The 16,308-nt window shown below is 43.1% G+C and overlaps 1 protein-coding gene across 1 annotated transcript; it reads left to right on the forward strand.

Moving 5' to 3' along the window:
- The first annotated feature begins 4,739 nt into the window (after positions 1-4,739).
- On the forward strand, positions 4,740-13,522 carry tp53inp1 (tumor protein p53 inducible nuclear protein 1). The gene is made up of 4 exons (XM_036537879.1): positions 4,740-4,924; positions 8,369-8,703; positions 11,414-11,765; positions 12,533-13,522. The coding sequence occupies exons 2-4, from the start codon at positions 8,580-8,582 to the stop codon at positions 12,780-12,782; spliced, it is 726 nt and encodes a 241-aa protein (XP_036393772.1). The 5' UTR covers positions 4,740-4,924; positions 8,369-8,579; the 3' UTR covers positions 12,783-13,522.
- Positions 13,523-16,308: the final 2,786 nt, after the last annotated feature.

Here is a 16,308-nt window from a genome sequence, read left to right on the forward strand (position 1 = left end):
GCACGGGAGGCCATGGTTTTGTAGTTTGTTTCTGAAAACAAAGAGAAAAACAGAGGTTCTCTCAACTGCAGACAACCCTTGTTAAAAGATCACTGTTACAGATTTCCTTTGCTTGATGTTTTCGTGGTAGATTTAACTTTTCACAGTGGGATGAGTCAGGGTCATGCCCCCCAAAAGTAATTCATCCCTTCTTATGATGTGTTTCAAAGAAAAACCTATTGATAAAAAGGTAGGAATGCTTCCAGTCACTCAAGGTTATAGTCACATCAGTGATTGACAGGATGTTCAAGCCAACCACACACTGAGTCAACCAAGGTCTGTCCCACCCACCATCTGGTTCTGCTGATGCAATCCAAAACCCAGATGTTTTTCTCACACTTGCTAAGCTCCCTTTTCCTGTCGTTCCCTCTCTACCTCCTTTCACCCAGACCAGCCTGAGGACAGCCTTCTCCCCCTAACGCAATGTCAGTTACAATGGGGCCAACAGAACAAGCAGTCTGCTTCCCTTTACAAAAATGGCCTGTGGGACTGCAGAAACCAGTATGGTATCACCCTAATATTTTCATCAGGCTCCTTCACAACCCAAAGATAAGGTGCCGTTGACTTATTTTTGGAACAGCGAGAGGCCATGGAGGCACTGTATGTGCAGGTTAAATTCACAGAGTGAAGGATAGTCAAGAACAGGACTTATCTGCGGGGGCAGGGAGTGCAAGAACGATTTGCCATAGACAGGGTGTAAATGTCACGGTCTTTCTGCAGTCGCTGAGCCAAACTGAACCGCGCAGCTTTGTTTGCTGATGAACTGTTGCACATACAGGGGACCAAGGTCGCGTGGGATTTGACCCAGATTCTAGACTTTGTTTACATCTTACAATTAGAAAAATAAAATGTACCCCCAGTGACCAAGTATTATGTCAAAATGTACTCTGTGGCCTGTAAATACCTTTATGAAACCTGCAGTATTTTATGAGTAAATGATCAAAAATGTGTCTTTGGGATAAAGATATTTTATTGTTGGTTTATGCATATCCTTAAAGCTTGGTTATGCAGATGCAGATTTAATTTGAAGCAGAGGGGAACATCTCCCTTAGCAATTGTTCTGTTAAGACCCATCCCTCTCAGCAGTGTTTTCCCGGCCCTTCGTGTCGATGTGCAATTGCCAGTGAGTCTTGTTCACATTCTCTTTCGTGCTCTCCATCTTCAGCCTGTTCCCCTCATCTGACCTCCTTTGCAAAAAAAAAAAAAAAATTCAGGAAGAGAATCTGTAACACTGGGAGTGGATTTAAGATCATCAGTATGAACAGGAAATGGTCTCTGTTATTTAAATGTATGTTAAACAACACTGTAAAATGATAGAAGAGGCCAAAGTGTCATGGGATGAAACATTTTATTGTTATTTGCTTAGAAGACACTGTTATACTGAGTGACTTACATTTTACATAGCATCTATTTAGATCATAGTTTGTTTACCAAAGTAATTCAGGTGAAGTACCTTTCTCAACAGTGGGGACCCAGTGAAGAATCAAACCTGCAGCCTCTGGGCTATTAACCCATTTCCTTAGAAACCACACCCCTACCAACAATTCGTTTTTAAAAAAAAAAGTCTAGCAGTGACATGAAATTCCATTTGAATGATGTTGACAATTACAAATGAGTCACAGGAGAAGACTGGCCAGTAAGAATGCATAAACATATTTGTCTAGAGTACATACATAGTGAGAACCCTCTGAGCAGCGAGCTGGCATTGCGCAAGAAGTGCTGATTACGTCCTAAACATTAACAAGGTTACATAAGGTATGTGTTGGGCTGGCTGGACAGAAGACTTCATGTAGTGTTCTCGTTACGGTTCAGAGATTTGAAAGTTTGTTATGGACAACCTGGTATATTTTGGCACTTGTGGATGTGATATTTGACACACAGTACTTTGCTATCTGTTTAAGTGCTCATTTAATAATAGAAAAATACATTGATTAAAAAATGTTTGGCTGATAGTTAATATCTACAACTACAAACAAAATAATTGATGGTTTCTGTAGTCCTCATGTTCCAACGGCTTTTTCTCAAACATATTGTGCGTGAAATGTACACAAATTAGACTGAATGTCTGAAGAAGTTCAATATATGTTCGAATTCTAAACACTGCAAAGTCAAAACACTGTTTCAACATACTTTATCTCCAAGAGACCATTGATTGATTTTTCATCATTGTTTGTCCAGTACAACCTTTTTTGGAACAAGTCAAATATAATCCATAATTTTAAGCACTGTAGTATATTGAATTTGACCGTGATTTCCTCGCAGATTAAGTGAGACACAAACACAACACGCGCTCGCCAGTGTTATCAGGCTGTTATGGGAAAGAGAGAATGTTACCTGAGGAAGTGAAAGGCACATGTTATCAGTGTGTTGTAATACTAAAGGGCTCAGGTGTTGTTGTGTTATTTTCCGCCTGGACAATGTAGGTGGGGGAAAAAAAAGGGAAAACACTGACATGGCTGGGCGTGAGAGGCCTGATTCACACTTACATCATCTCACAATGGCAAACGAGTGGTGGGAAAATATTTGTCTTTCAGGAAGAGTGCGTTCCCCAGGCTAAACAAACATGGCTGCATCTCGGCCTCGATTAGTGGAACTTCCCTTTGGGCTTGAGGTAAGGACAGAGAGGCCATCATAGGCCTTCACCCTCTATGCAAGTCACAGGGCCTTGCAATATAGTGCTTTTGTGAGCCTTAATCCAGCAGCCATTCCTGTCAATCACACAGGCCAGAAGGGCCCTGGCCTAACTCTCCTTCCTTCACCAACACAGAGTGACTCAGATGTTAATATTTAAGAGGAAAGGGGCTGGGTGTTTTGCCTTTTTAGGTCACATCCCATCTTCCTGTGGTAGTTCCTGTAATGTCCCTCTTTTCACTTGCTGGGATGTTTCATCAGTCAAGGTGGGAGTGGAAAATTCCACATCTCTATGTGTCAGGTAATTAGTGTATTGCATCAGGAACATTGCTCATCAGTTCAATTCAGTGAAGCCAAACATCCACATTTGTAAAAACAATCTAAGATGGCCACAGTATCCTTCCTTAGTATGTTAAAAAAGAAAATAAATACAATTTAATGTGGCTACGGGAGTATTTTTTTTAACATGATTATACATATAGTACACGTTTTTCTAAGACTGCATGACAGACAGGTTGTCCTTTGTCCAGCCTGGCATATGAAGCTCTGACCTGCATGAGACTTGTGCTGTGTCAGGTCTGGTTCCCTGTGGTGCACCCATGTGCCCCAGGGATGTTCTGCTGTTCCTCCATCGGTGACCTACATACAGAGCTGTGCTGTCGTCTTTTTCTTTGTGCGAACCCCCTTTGTGTAGTTTCCAAAGCTCAGACATACAAAGAGAAGAACATTGTGAATCACTTGTTCCAGGCTGACTGCTGAAAACAGCATTAGACTGTCCATGTAATGAATAGATTTAGTCAAAAAACAGCAGTGAGTTAAGCATAGTATCTGACCTTTAGCTTGGATGAGGATCTAAAACAACCCATTAAATTAAGAATGCTATTGTAGGACAGACGGTTTTGCTTATTTGCCAGCTTAAATTTGCTATTTAAAGCTCCATCATAAGGACCTTGGTGTGTGCTAAGCTGCAACTGAGGGGTGAGGTTATTGTGATAATGTACTGGATGCCAGAAGCAGCTATATAATTTTGTATTTTACCATCCTGGCACTGTGGGTCCACCACCATGCCGGAATGCTTCAAAACCAATTAGGCATGTATGAAAAGCCTACTCTTCACAGCAAATTAAATTATTCAAAAGCTCGTCGTAAAATGGTTCAGAGCATGTGTCCAAAGACTTGCTTAGAAAACATCTGATCTGCGTGTTTCGATGTCAGAGCGAAACTACACCATCACTCTATACGCAAATTTCTTGCCAGATCTGAGCATCAGCTAATTTGTCTGAGTCCTTACTGTGAGCGCATTTTGAACTTAATAAACCGTATGATTGTGCGAGTTAAATAGTTTAAGACCACGATCCAACTGACCACATAGCCAGTTGTTGCATGACAACGATACATGCTTGTGAAGCACTTTGAAAAGCAAAAATGATAGATGCTGCACAAATAAATCCGTTTATTTGCTTCTGAAGACTTATTTCATGATTTTTTAACCACAGTTTAGCGATGTTGCTGCTTTTTAAATAATCTGGATGGCGCATCACCGATCCCCAGATCAGTGATTGAAAATGCCTTCGACCACTCGGCAACACAGGGTCAGTCAATCCGCGACGCAAAAAATGTCCGCCTGGAATTTTACCCGAAGGAGAAAACACGGCCATGTTCAGACAGAATCCTGCCCATACGCTCTTGCTAATAAATGTGTTGCATAACTTTTGTTTAACGGTTAGGATTTCGTCCAAATCTTGCTGCTAAAATACGTCTAGTTTAAAATTCCATCACCAAGAGTATAAGCACCGTAAGAGAAACTTGATGCATTTGGATATTACTTTCTGTCTTAACATACAAGATTATATACTTTTAATTCCTAACAGAAACTTTCTTCGGTTCTTTGCCCAGTCTTGTCTTGCTCAGAAGCAGATCACGTGCGTTAGTGACAGTTTGTCAGGGTGCACAGCTGCATCTGATTGGCTCGCGTAGTTACAAGATGGCCCTCCCATAGGCTGGGCAACACGACGTCATCTCTGATCAGCTGTTAATGTTCCACAACAATAACAAAGGGATCAGTTGGGACCTCGAAAAGGGTGGTAAAAGCAGCCGACGGTATACCGCTTATGGGTCCATAAACTAAAATTTCTTCTGCGAAGAAAACTTATTTTTTATATTAGAATACATTGCATTTTCTACCTCAAAAAGTCTTAAGGATTTTCCTCCAAGATTTCTCTCCTTCCTGTTTACATTTTCTTTCTTGCCGCAGGTGAGTTTTTGTTCCTTTGTGCTCTGGCAGGAGAAAAAGTTTTTTGGTTGCTAATGCAGTCAAGTCAACCGTTGATAGGAGGTTCATCGCAAAGCAAAATCTTTGTTATCAAAAAAACTCCTATGTGCTCTACGTGGGGGGAAATGTAAACTGAAAAATGACGGGATCGTTTTAAAAGTATTAGCTCACTGTTGGCTAACTAGCTAACTTACCGAACGTGTCGTAGCTGGTCTAGCTATCTGTAACCGGGAACTTTAAGGCAAAGCCGATAAGGTTGGTTCTGTAAAACTAAGTTAGCTAGCCGCTTGCGTTGATCGATTTGGCTCACTGTTTAGATTGTTCCGCAATAACGTATGCACGTTAGCAAATGCAAAGCGCTGCAGAATAATATTTGAATGTCTGTGGTCGCAGTCCGCCCTATGGGTGTTGGGTTACGGCTGAACCCCCCCTCCCCTCCAACCCCTCCTCTTATAGCAACAGTCAGCCAGTCCTCTGGCAGAAAGCTGTAACGGTGCTCCGCAAAATGACTGAAAACAGATTAGTCAAATAGACGTCTGCGGCGAAGTAAGAACTGGCCTCGGACGTAATTATCATTCGGGCAATCTGGCAGTGCAGATGGTTTTGTGTGAAGTATTGGAAAAGAGACATCTTTGTCTTGACGAAGGTTTAGCAAGCATTTGATCGGCGTTTATGTATGCCTTAACTAGCTGCAGTAGCCACGTTATCGATACAGGCCACAAACCAGGACAATAAATTCTGAGATGTCACTTTATTCTGTCGATCTCTGGGTGGTAAATGGTGAAATACGAGAAAGCTTGTAGAATAACACCTAACGTATCATCCTCAAGCTAATAAAAATAAAAAAGTAACTGAATAAAAATATAACTACATGACTGCCTTGTAAATTTGATTTTTTTCCCCCCTAGCAGTCAGACCACGATCACTATTCGGCCTAAAATACTCGATAATTTGACCTTGTGTCCTCCATCCTTACAGACAGGCCTACATAATTTGATAGTGTGAATCATTTTCTCGTTGACAGATGGTGAAATGCATAAGCCCTAGGCAACCGTGACACACAAAGATATCGGATTTAAAACAATGAAATGCAAATCCGAGTTAACAGATTCTAAAGATGCTGTGGGTTCACTGTTTACCACCCGCACGACCTAAAATGTAACACACGGATGACATCATGCATGAAGTCCTAACTTGTGTGACATATCGAGGCGATAACACGTTATCGTTAACTCAATTGATAATGCAGAGTCGTTCATAATGGTGCTAGGGATCTACAGTTACGTTTGACATTTTCCTTGGAGCTGTCTGAAATGTGACCGCAGATTCCATTCGGTCGTTAATGTTTCATTGTTTGCTTATTTTTAAGACCTTTTCCCTCCTTGGATTAGGTGGCATTCGTTTCAAATAAGAAAGGCCCTCGGACTCCATTAATGCTTGCAAGTGATAATTTACTATTGTTGAACAGGTGCAAGAGATTATAACACACGCAGGCCCTCTTCAGCGACATTTAAAAATGCATGTAATATGCACTGTCACAAAGACTCCGGAACAAAAGCCATCTTACCCCCTCCCTGCAATGAAGAGCACAGCTGTCTTCTAGTACTTAACTCAACAGATAAGGAGAATACCCTTTGAATCTGTGCACAGAACGCAAACACGGCCCGTCTTTCTCCCGACTCCCGAGGAGAAAACACATTCACGTTTGATGTTCCCGGGGAGGGTCATCTTTTGAGGAGAAATTTCACGTTAATGTGAAAACAGATTTTTTTTTTTTTCCCAGCACCAAGGCTGTGTGTTTGCAGTGTTGCCATGCATATCATGTATGCATCCTATATGTCTCGACAAACATGTACTTCTGTAAGTACTTGTCTGACTGACTGACTGACTGACTTTTTGTGATATATATATAGTCTATATTCAGTTCAAAGTGTCTTCCTAGATGGCAGTCAGGCCTCCTGTGAACATTGTTATTAAGGCCACCTGATTTAATTTTGGCAGGGAGAAATGTGCTGGGGAAGGCGTTTGGCCTGTCCTGCTCGACTGGTTCTGAGAACACTGCAATTTGTCTGTTTGCTCTCCCATCTGTTTGATTTATGTTTCAGAAAGCATGCATCACCCTGTTTTGGATGAGCGTTATCTAGCTGTGTTTGTTCATGTGTCTAGGTCTCAAAACAAGTACACTTGCGCCAGTGCCGTCATGTACAGCATGCGTGTGAGCGTGTTTATGCATATAGGCTAAGTGCATTTTGGCTGCCAGCAAAATCACTGCATTATATTAACAGCTGCGGTGTTTAGCATCCTTCACAGAGAACAAAAGCCAACTGAATGTCACGTGCATAATTGACATGTTGCAGAATTATGGTATCTGCACGGCAGACCATCTTATCTAGGGCAACACAGACAGGAGATGTTTGTCAGTTTTTGCATACTCTCCACTTATGCATCTGGATTTTATTCCAGTAATACAGGTTAAGCACCTCATTCAAGGGCTCAGGTGAAAACTGCTGATTACAGCTGCAGTCCCTGTGACCCCTATGTCACACTGCGCTCTGTGACAAGGGTCAGAGGTCATGACCCTTGGTTCCCACACATCCCTGCCTTGGCACTACCCCATGTCCAGCCCCAGTTTGTGGGTAGTGGATGCGTGCTTCGAGCCAGCCGTCACAGCCTCAGATAAGCAACTCATGGCTCATCTGTCAGCAGGACCTAACTTGTCCCACTAGCTGATGGTCTGCTAGCTTCTTTCCCTCAGAGCAGCATTCATTAATGCTTAGTTAGCAGGGCTGGTTGTTCTCCAGTTTGTAACAGAATATCACCTCCAGGTAAAATTACAGCTTAATCAGCACAAGTCTGTGCATAGTATTTAGGTATACTGCAGAACGCAATAGGTCAGCGTTAATATCATAAGTGCTTCAGGTACTATATAAAGAATTATTTGAAAGTATGAAATGTAAAGTGTATTTTATGACATGGTGTACTTTGACTATGCCTATAGCATGTGCAGAATTAGCTAATAATAGTGGTAATTTAAAAAGAAATAGCATTCATGATCTCTTTTGAATGATAACACACTCTGTTGTGAAATATTCCCTTCAGTTAGCTCCAGTTTGTGGGATTTGGGAACTCTGCATCACCTTTGGGCTGTGCGTGGGATTGTTTTCCTCTTTTGTGTGACCACAGTGACATCAGCCCATGGTCTTTGCTTGAATACCTTCCAGAATACTTTGATAATGACTGGGCTTATTTCACCCTTGGCTGGGGGGGTGAGCAGCACAGATTGACTAACTGCACCTCCTCTGGTGTTTGCTCGTTTTGACATGGCCCTGGTGACATCACCCTCCACATGTCTGTCTTGCTCATTTCGTCTCTGTGGACTGACATGGTTGGGGGGGTTAATGATTATGTTGTTGTTTTTATTTTCAGGGGCCTTCTGCACAAGCAGTGTGAGCTATGACTGATGGCTGCCCAGCTTCCCTGAGATGAGACCCATCACCTATGCACTTTAGCGCCTGCCAGGACGCCTCGCTGAGCAGCGGCAGCAGCCGATGACCAGAGCGCCCCGTCCCCGTCCTCGTGCTCGTCCCTGTCCACAGCCTGCGGGAGACACCGTTCCAGCGCCTCACGGGGCACGAGGATGTTCCAGAGGTTCACCAGCATCCTGTTCGGAGATGACGTGGAAGACGGCAGCGGGTGCCCCGCAGACCCTGGCTTCAACGAGAAGGAGGACGATGACGAGTGGATCCTGGTTGATTATTTAGGTGAGAGATCCGTACAGCCCACCTGACACGTACGTGTATGCGCACACACACAGTCACACACCAGCAGAAGTTCCTCCTGAAACACCAGCACTCACAGGCAGATACTACATTTTGTTGTAAGCAGCTTGTGTCCTAATAGTTTTGTGAAACACCAGGCGTATTTGAGTCCTCAACAGGTGGCCAATGTGCTCTACTGAAGATTATCCCTCCACAGCTGTTGTGTCACTGTTGTGTCAACAAGGAGGTGCATATACTTAGCTTTACTTTTAGATTTGGCATTATATGCCCAGCAGACACACTTATTCAGAGTGACTTGTATGCCTCACATATGATTCATGTATACAGATGGGTATTTACTGCAACAATTCAAGGTAAGTACCCAACAGCTGTGTCCCACATGGGAATCGGGTTGGCAGCTTTTGGGGTATGAGGCCTCTTCACCATTACCTGCTTTTCTATAGAGCAGACCATTTCAAGTGACCCCCCTAATCTGTCAGGCACTACAACGATTCAGGGCACTACACAACAGATGCTGCTTGCAGCCTGCCTCATATGTCTTTGACACACAAGCTGGTGTTGACAAATGATACCGCCCCCCATATACAGACACAAGGATGCTGGCCCCTGGCAATTGCCCGCGCTGCATTTTTGACGTGCTGCTTTGCGTTCTGTCAGCCAGCGGCCGTGAAACGGCAGGCTTGGCTTCAGTATGCCCCCAGCGCCGCTGGTCTCGGCTCATATTATTCCAGCGTGTGAATATTTCAGGTGCAAGGCAATCCGGCCACCTTGGTTCGGCTGGGTGGAGCCGAGGTGCTGCTGTTAGTTTATGGGCAGCGGACCTGTTTACAGGTCAGACAAAAGCCCCCGGGGGGAATACTGTAAAAATAAACTGAGATTGAATTACCTTTCGCATTGAATTTGGCTGACGAGAAAGTCCAGAAAGCCAGCACAGCAGACTGCAGCTGGCCAGGCTTTATTATGGCCCGCAGGTCAATAACAGGTGCTGCATCAATCAATCTTGTTAGGTTTGTTAGTAATGCTCTCTCAATGTCTCTTGATTGTCAGGGTCCTGTATTCTCACTCACACTGCTGAGAAATGGAGGCCCTGATGCCTTTACACCTTGATGTCTTTCATGATATTTAGCTGCACACACACTAATTGGCTTTATGCTGACAATTAGGAGTGCAGTAATCGGTTTGTGGGTTTTGATCTGGTAATCATGGGTACAGACGTTTTGGAGTCAGCAGGGCAGGGATTGCCATCTCCTGCAGATGTAAGGTGGGAGTAAGACCACAAATTAAAGCGTCTTGGATGGGTGTGTTTAGACACAGCAGGCGGTTGTCTGAAGAGCATCTGGCCCATGGACAGGAAATTTTGAAGAAGATTATGATGTCAGTCAGTTCCCCTCTCTTATTAATCTAGTCTAGGTTTTTACAATGATGCTTTTGTTTATTTTATGCGTAAGATTTTGAGTGACCAGTGCTGCCCATTAGGGTTCATATCCAACTTGTTTTGCCAGAGTTGACCATTGACCTTTATCATTTTAATTTGCAGGATATATCACATCCGAAGAGGAGATTGATTTCAGTTATCTGGACCAATAAATGTTTAAAATTTCAACCCAGGGAAAATGTTTACATTGAAATACGATGAGGCACTCATCAATAAAGTGGACCTCCCAATTCAGATTGAGTTTGTGCTGGAAATCAGTCTAGATAAGAGCATCTGCTAAATGAATGTAATGTAACTGAGTCCAACTGAGCACATTTCCTGGGTTTACTTTCTTCAAAGATTGGGCTTGGGTGCCCTTTAAACTAAGGACAGTCTTAATAGCAACTGGCTGAAACATGGTGTGGTTTATGTTTGTGCTTGCAGTGTGCCATTACTGGCAGCTGTAACAGACTGAAATCTCTCCATCCAGAAAGAGCCAAATATTGTTTTATCAGGAGACCAACTACTACCCCTGAGTTACACTGAAACAGTTGGCAGCATTCTGCATATTCAGTGTTTTAAGGCCAAGAGCTGTAGTCATTTTAAAGATCAAACCTATTAAAGGTTTTTGACGTAACTGACTCAGAGTTGGGCACTGCTTTTGAAAGGAGTTTTTGATTTTGCTGCTCAATGTTACAGCTGAGTGAGAGGGAGCTGTGACACCCAGACAATGCTGCGTTGTAGGTCAGTATGTCTGATTAGCCTTAGCAGTGTGTTTGCAGAGAGCTAACACTCAGGTGATAAAGAGGCTTGTTTTTGTTGTTATTGCTAGTATCTGGTTTTAGGACTGTGCTGTGGGGGCCCCTAGAGGCAGGAGAGGTTATTGCAGGGATTGAGGCACTGTCAGGACCGTCAGTCTGCTGAGACAGTCCAGTCCATGCAGCCCAGTGTTTTGAGTAATACATAAACCATTTCTTTTCTCAGTCCTAAATATCACTCATTTTTATCTTTTTAATATTTTGAACAAGATAACTGTTAAATGCACACAACTTCATTGTATGTTCATTAATTTGGCACTGTAATTGGTAGAATATGGTGTCCGTGCCAGATTACATATAAGTATTTTAAGGTTTTACGTTCATCACAATGCAATAAGGGTTAATTGAAAATGGCTCTATATTGATGAGACCAAAGTGGTGAAGGCTGTAGTTTTCTTTTTGTATGCATTGTGAACTCTTTGACTGTGCCCCCTGCTGACTGTGGCGCCTCCCCCCACAGCGGATGCTTGCACCAGCCCCTGCACCGATGGAACGCCGGGGGTGTGCTCTCAGGACGTCCCGCCTCCCGACTGCCCTGTCCGCTACTCCTCCTGCTCCTCCCTAGACTCGGCGGCGGACGACCCTGAGGACGGCGGCTTCCTGCGGCTGGAGGCATGCTCTCTGGAGGAGAGCTGGTTCATCACCCCGCCCCCCTGCTTCACCGCCAGCGGCCAGACCCCCGTGCTCCTGGAGACCAGCCCCCTAGAGAACCTGCTGATCGAGCACCCCAGCATGTCCGTCTACGCCGTGCACGCCCCCCGCCGCGCCCTGAGGGACAGCACCTGCCGCTCCCTCGAACAGCCCCTCCTCAGGTACGCCCAGCAGCGCCTCCCCCAAGCTGAGACTCAGCCATTACCCAGCCTGTCACTCAGAATCCACGTATGGACCTTGGGCTGATACCTCAGAGTACATTGGGTTGTGTGGTGGAGGGCCAAGAGAACTCTTTAGCTCAACCTCTTTGTGGTCAGACGTGATATCATGTGGTTTTTTGGTGTGCAGTGTAGGATAGGTGGAAGAAATGGTCTTTTCTACAAAGTCACCTTGTCAGTGGAGCAGCCTGTCAATTTGTTCCGCTACCCAAATAAATGCAGTAGCTCACTGACCCACTGATATAGTCACTGGGCCAATGAGCTACTAGGGCTGAAGCAACTCAGAAGAAGAGTCCAACAAATTAGGCTGCTAATGTGGTACTTTTTTTCCCATTTCATACAATAGCAAAAATATTTTGGAATTCACAGTCTCCATAGCAGTAGTTTCAGCAGTAGTTCACATTAGTTACTGGTCTTTCACAAGGTTTTGAAGCTTGAAATTTGCTTAACATTTTTTTTAACCATAAGTTTATTAATTGGACTTACCTAGCACGCAACCAGGTAAAGTGTTGTAATGCTTGGTCCAGCCAAATAGTTTCCCTGGGATTTAATTTCTCACTGAACAGTGCCTTTCAGTCTTAACTGTGAATTCATGGCACGAGGATCTAACTCATGGATGGCTGCTGTGAGGGGACACAAGTATTTACTGTTTGTGTGCTCTGGCCCGGTGCAGAACACTAAATAACCACTGTGTGTGTGCGCATACGCAGGGTGGAAGCTCCACGCAGGCCCAGCCATCACGGAGGCTGCTACGCGGCCGCCGTCTCGGCCCACAGCGGCTTCCCCGAGCAGGGCAAGCAGGGCCGCCTCGCCCAGCGCGTCCGGGACAGCGCGGAGAAGCAGCACCTGTCCCGCAACGCCCTGCGGCGCCTCAACCTGCTGCGCGACGGCAGCGGCCGGCAGGCCAAGAGCGGCAGCGCGCTGGTGCACCAGCCGGGACAGAGGCAGTTCAACTACTGACGCCGCGCCGGGACTCCGCCTCCCGCACACACCCAATCACGTCGCTCAGAATCAATGCCGTAGGTCACTTTACTCTGCGGCAGGTTCCCTCTGACTTCGAGAGAGTGCCTGTAAGGGGGGGGGAAAAAAGACATGTTGAAAGGATGAAAGGAGTGAGGTTTTATGCTCTGTATTCTTGAATGGTCGTGTGCATTTGGGGAACTCCTCAAACCAAAATGCTATGGTACACTTTTATTCAGTGTTCTTCCCTATGAGACAGTGTCCATTGTGGAAGAAGCAGTTTGATGAATTCGGTTCAGGGAAAAGAGTGCTCTTAAAACTGGCTAGCTTGTTCAGAAAGATGAGTGCTTCATGTCTGCAAACGACAGACGTGGATTCAGAGCAAGCGATCGGCCAGAGTGCACCTCTGACAGTCTTACCAAAAGTCTTGGTATGCTGTCTGCTCTGCCTCCGCAGTATCTTTGCTGTGCTTCTCTCCTACTGCCCAACAGTCCATTTTTACAGGTCGTTGAAAATGTGAGGAGGAAAGGTTTTCCAGAGTCTCTATCAATTTAGAGATGAAAGAAATCAAAGTAGTGTGCTTGAAACTATCAGGAAAGCCATAACCCATTCCTTTCTTGCTGGGGAAAATCTGCAGCTGCACCTCTCTATCTTAGAAAGAACCTGCCCTCAGCTTTGTAAATCAGTACTTTCACACTATTTTTTTAATCTTTGGTAAAATACTGGGTTAATTATCACTAAACGCCTTGTTTTAATTTTTGGATTAAGCTAAAAAAAAAAAAAATTAAAAACATAAAGACTAAAAAAGGAAAAAGAAAATAACTTCCAAAAATATTTTTAAAAGAAAAAAAAACTAGAAAAATATTACATATCAGTATGAAGTTGGTATATGAGAGTATGTTATGTACACATGTATGTATGTATGTAAGCAGTGTGCTGGCTATGTTAGAGTGTGGTGTTTTTGCATGGTTGTATAGCGCTAGACTCCAGAGAGTTGAAAAACTAAAAAAAATGAAATTGTTCTATTGTATCTTTCATGATATTTGTTCTAAATCTGCAGTAAACGTCTCAGGGTTAAAACAGTTCACCTTTACACTTTATTAAAATGCAGATTACTTGACAACCATTTATTGTCTTTGTACATACTGTAAACCTTCCAAATTTGTCATAAAGAAAAGTGTTTGACTTTGCCTTGTGAAAACGTTGTAATCCATGAACTTTATAAAGAAATGTGTGTTTCTTAAAAACAGAACAGAAATGACATGCTTTGCTGGTCCGAGGACTGTGAAAAATGAACTCTGCTTTCTAGCTCAAAACCTTCTCAATCGACTGTTAAAACCTGAAGATAGAGTACAACTGTTAGTCTGTTTTACTTGTTTCTGTTTTTGTGTTTTGTTCAGTATACTGTACGTTCCAAGGTTTTGCATTTTTCATCTATTTTTTTAAACTTGCTTAGTTACATTTAATGGAGATGTATTTAAATATTTAAACCAAAAACTAGTGACCCACTCTATCCCTGGAGTAGTTTGTATTTCCTTGCGTTGTGCTTGTATATCCTTTGTGTCAATATTCAGATGTTTGAAAGTGGAGACGCAGATGTTCTCACTAGCAGTGTTTGTGTGGAGCACCACCACTGTCCCATACAAATGGAAGGGACAGAGGATAATGTATATCACAGACTTGTGCCTCTGAAACTCAATGATGTAAACATAAAATGCTGGCAAAAGTCGGGGGAATTATAACATACTCAAGCTCTTGTCCAGTTCAAATGAGTTGAGGCGAACACCTACTAATGTGTGTATAACCAAATGTAAACTTTTTTGTACTAACTGGGGAAAAATACACCTATTAAAATGTATTTAGCATGGTTGACCATGAGGCACTAACCTAGTGTTGAATAGGTATGTGTGTACGTGTGTATTAGCATGTGTATAGGTATCTTCAGACAGGTGTAGTGGAGCAATCTATAAAGCCCCCCCCCCCCCCTTTTGTTAACATTTTATTCTGCTTTTCCAATCATTTCAGCTCGCAAAGCTTGTAATGTTCCACAGGTAGATTTTGAATCGCATTGTGCGATTTGTGTGATACAAGGTCAGTGGGCTAAGGGAATGGTAGAGATCGCTGAAACTCTTCACTTTTGATGTTTAATGCTGGAAGGAGCCTTTTTCTGTTGTCAGTTGTCTCACTTTTTGATGTTATAACAGGGATTCTTTTTGCCTTGAATTGTGTTTTGGATTATGTGCCTTCCAGGTTAACAGTATGACAATGCATTAATGAAGAACTTGAACTGTCCAAAGGGACAACACAAACGAAAGCAAATCAACTATGCACAGGAGGTAGCTTTTTTTCCGTGAGCCACTTGCTCTGTACAGCGTTTATACACAAATGTAGCAAACCTTCTTTTCCTTATGTTTAAAGTGTGAAGAACATTTTATGTGGCATTTTTCACCAAGTGTTAGACTCTGCTTGATCGATTTAGTTTACTGGAATAATACAGCACTTTGCCAAAAAAGTGTAGAATTTAGCATTAACTTTTATTTGTCTACTTTTTGATCTCATACTTGGGTGGGATGAATGGCAAATTAATACAAAGTGCTGTTTGCACTTACTGTTTTGTATGGTCAGCATAATGTGCAAATGAGAAAGAGGTAGTCTGTTTCAAAACTGTAACATTTACAACATGATTTGTGTATATGATGTAAGCCACCAGTCTTCAATAAATGTGTTTTAATAAATATTTCTGCGGGAAGTTTTCGTGTTTTTTTTAGTCGTAACTACCTGTGACTCATCGCCATGAAACGCCAGTTTTTGCATAGCTGTTAGGCTTGACCGCCGTACTTTTTCAGTCTACAATACCGAGATAGTGCTACAACAAAGGCATGGTTTACTACAAGCGGCCCATAGCCAGTTTTCTCTGAATAGTGGGATGTTGATGATATTCTTTTTTGCTTATCGACCGAAGAAAATTGAAAATTGTAACTCAGCCTTTCTAATGTGGTCAAAACTTTGTGACAATTGAAGCCTGTGGTAGCGGTGATGGGTGGCTAAAAACAGCGATATTAGTGTGCACTAAATTACTAATTAAGAGAGTTTCCCGCAATAGCGCTATATTGTGAGTATGACTCTAGCGATTCAGTATGTACACAGCTACATGCCCAACCCTATTGAATTGTCATTTGTAAGTGGATAAGAGCGTCTACCAAATTAATAACTGTGAACGTAATGAATGCTGTTGGCAAGAGAGAAGCTCAAACATCAGGCTCCGCTCAACTCATTCAGCTAGATAGTTTGAAAAGGGCTTCGTTAAAATAGTTATATCTCCGTGTTACGTAGTTAGCGATACGTATAAAAGGTGTTACTTGCTTAGCGATGTTCATTTTGAAAGACAATTTAGGAATTTTCCAAGACACTATGGTCATACCTGCTTCCATGCTTGCCCAGACCGCGGAACCATGCTTTCTGCCCAGCTTTGTTTACATTTTGTGCTAGAAGCACGTTGTTCCTAGTAGTCTCTTTTCCATTGGCC

This window comes from Megalops cyprinoides, chromosome 10 (genome assembly GCF_013368585.1).
Source record: "Megalops cyprinoides isolate fMegCyp1 chromosome 10, fMegCyp1.pri, whole genome shotgun sequence".
In the NCBI taxonomy this organism is placed as follows: Eukaryota; Metazoa; Chordata; class Actinopteri; order Elopiformes; family Megalopidae; genus Megalops; species Megalops cyprinoides.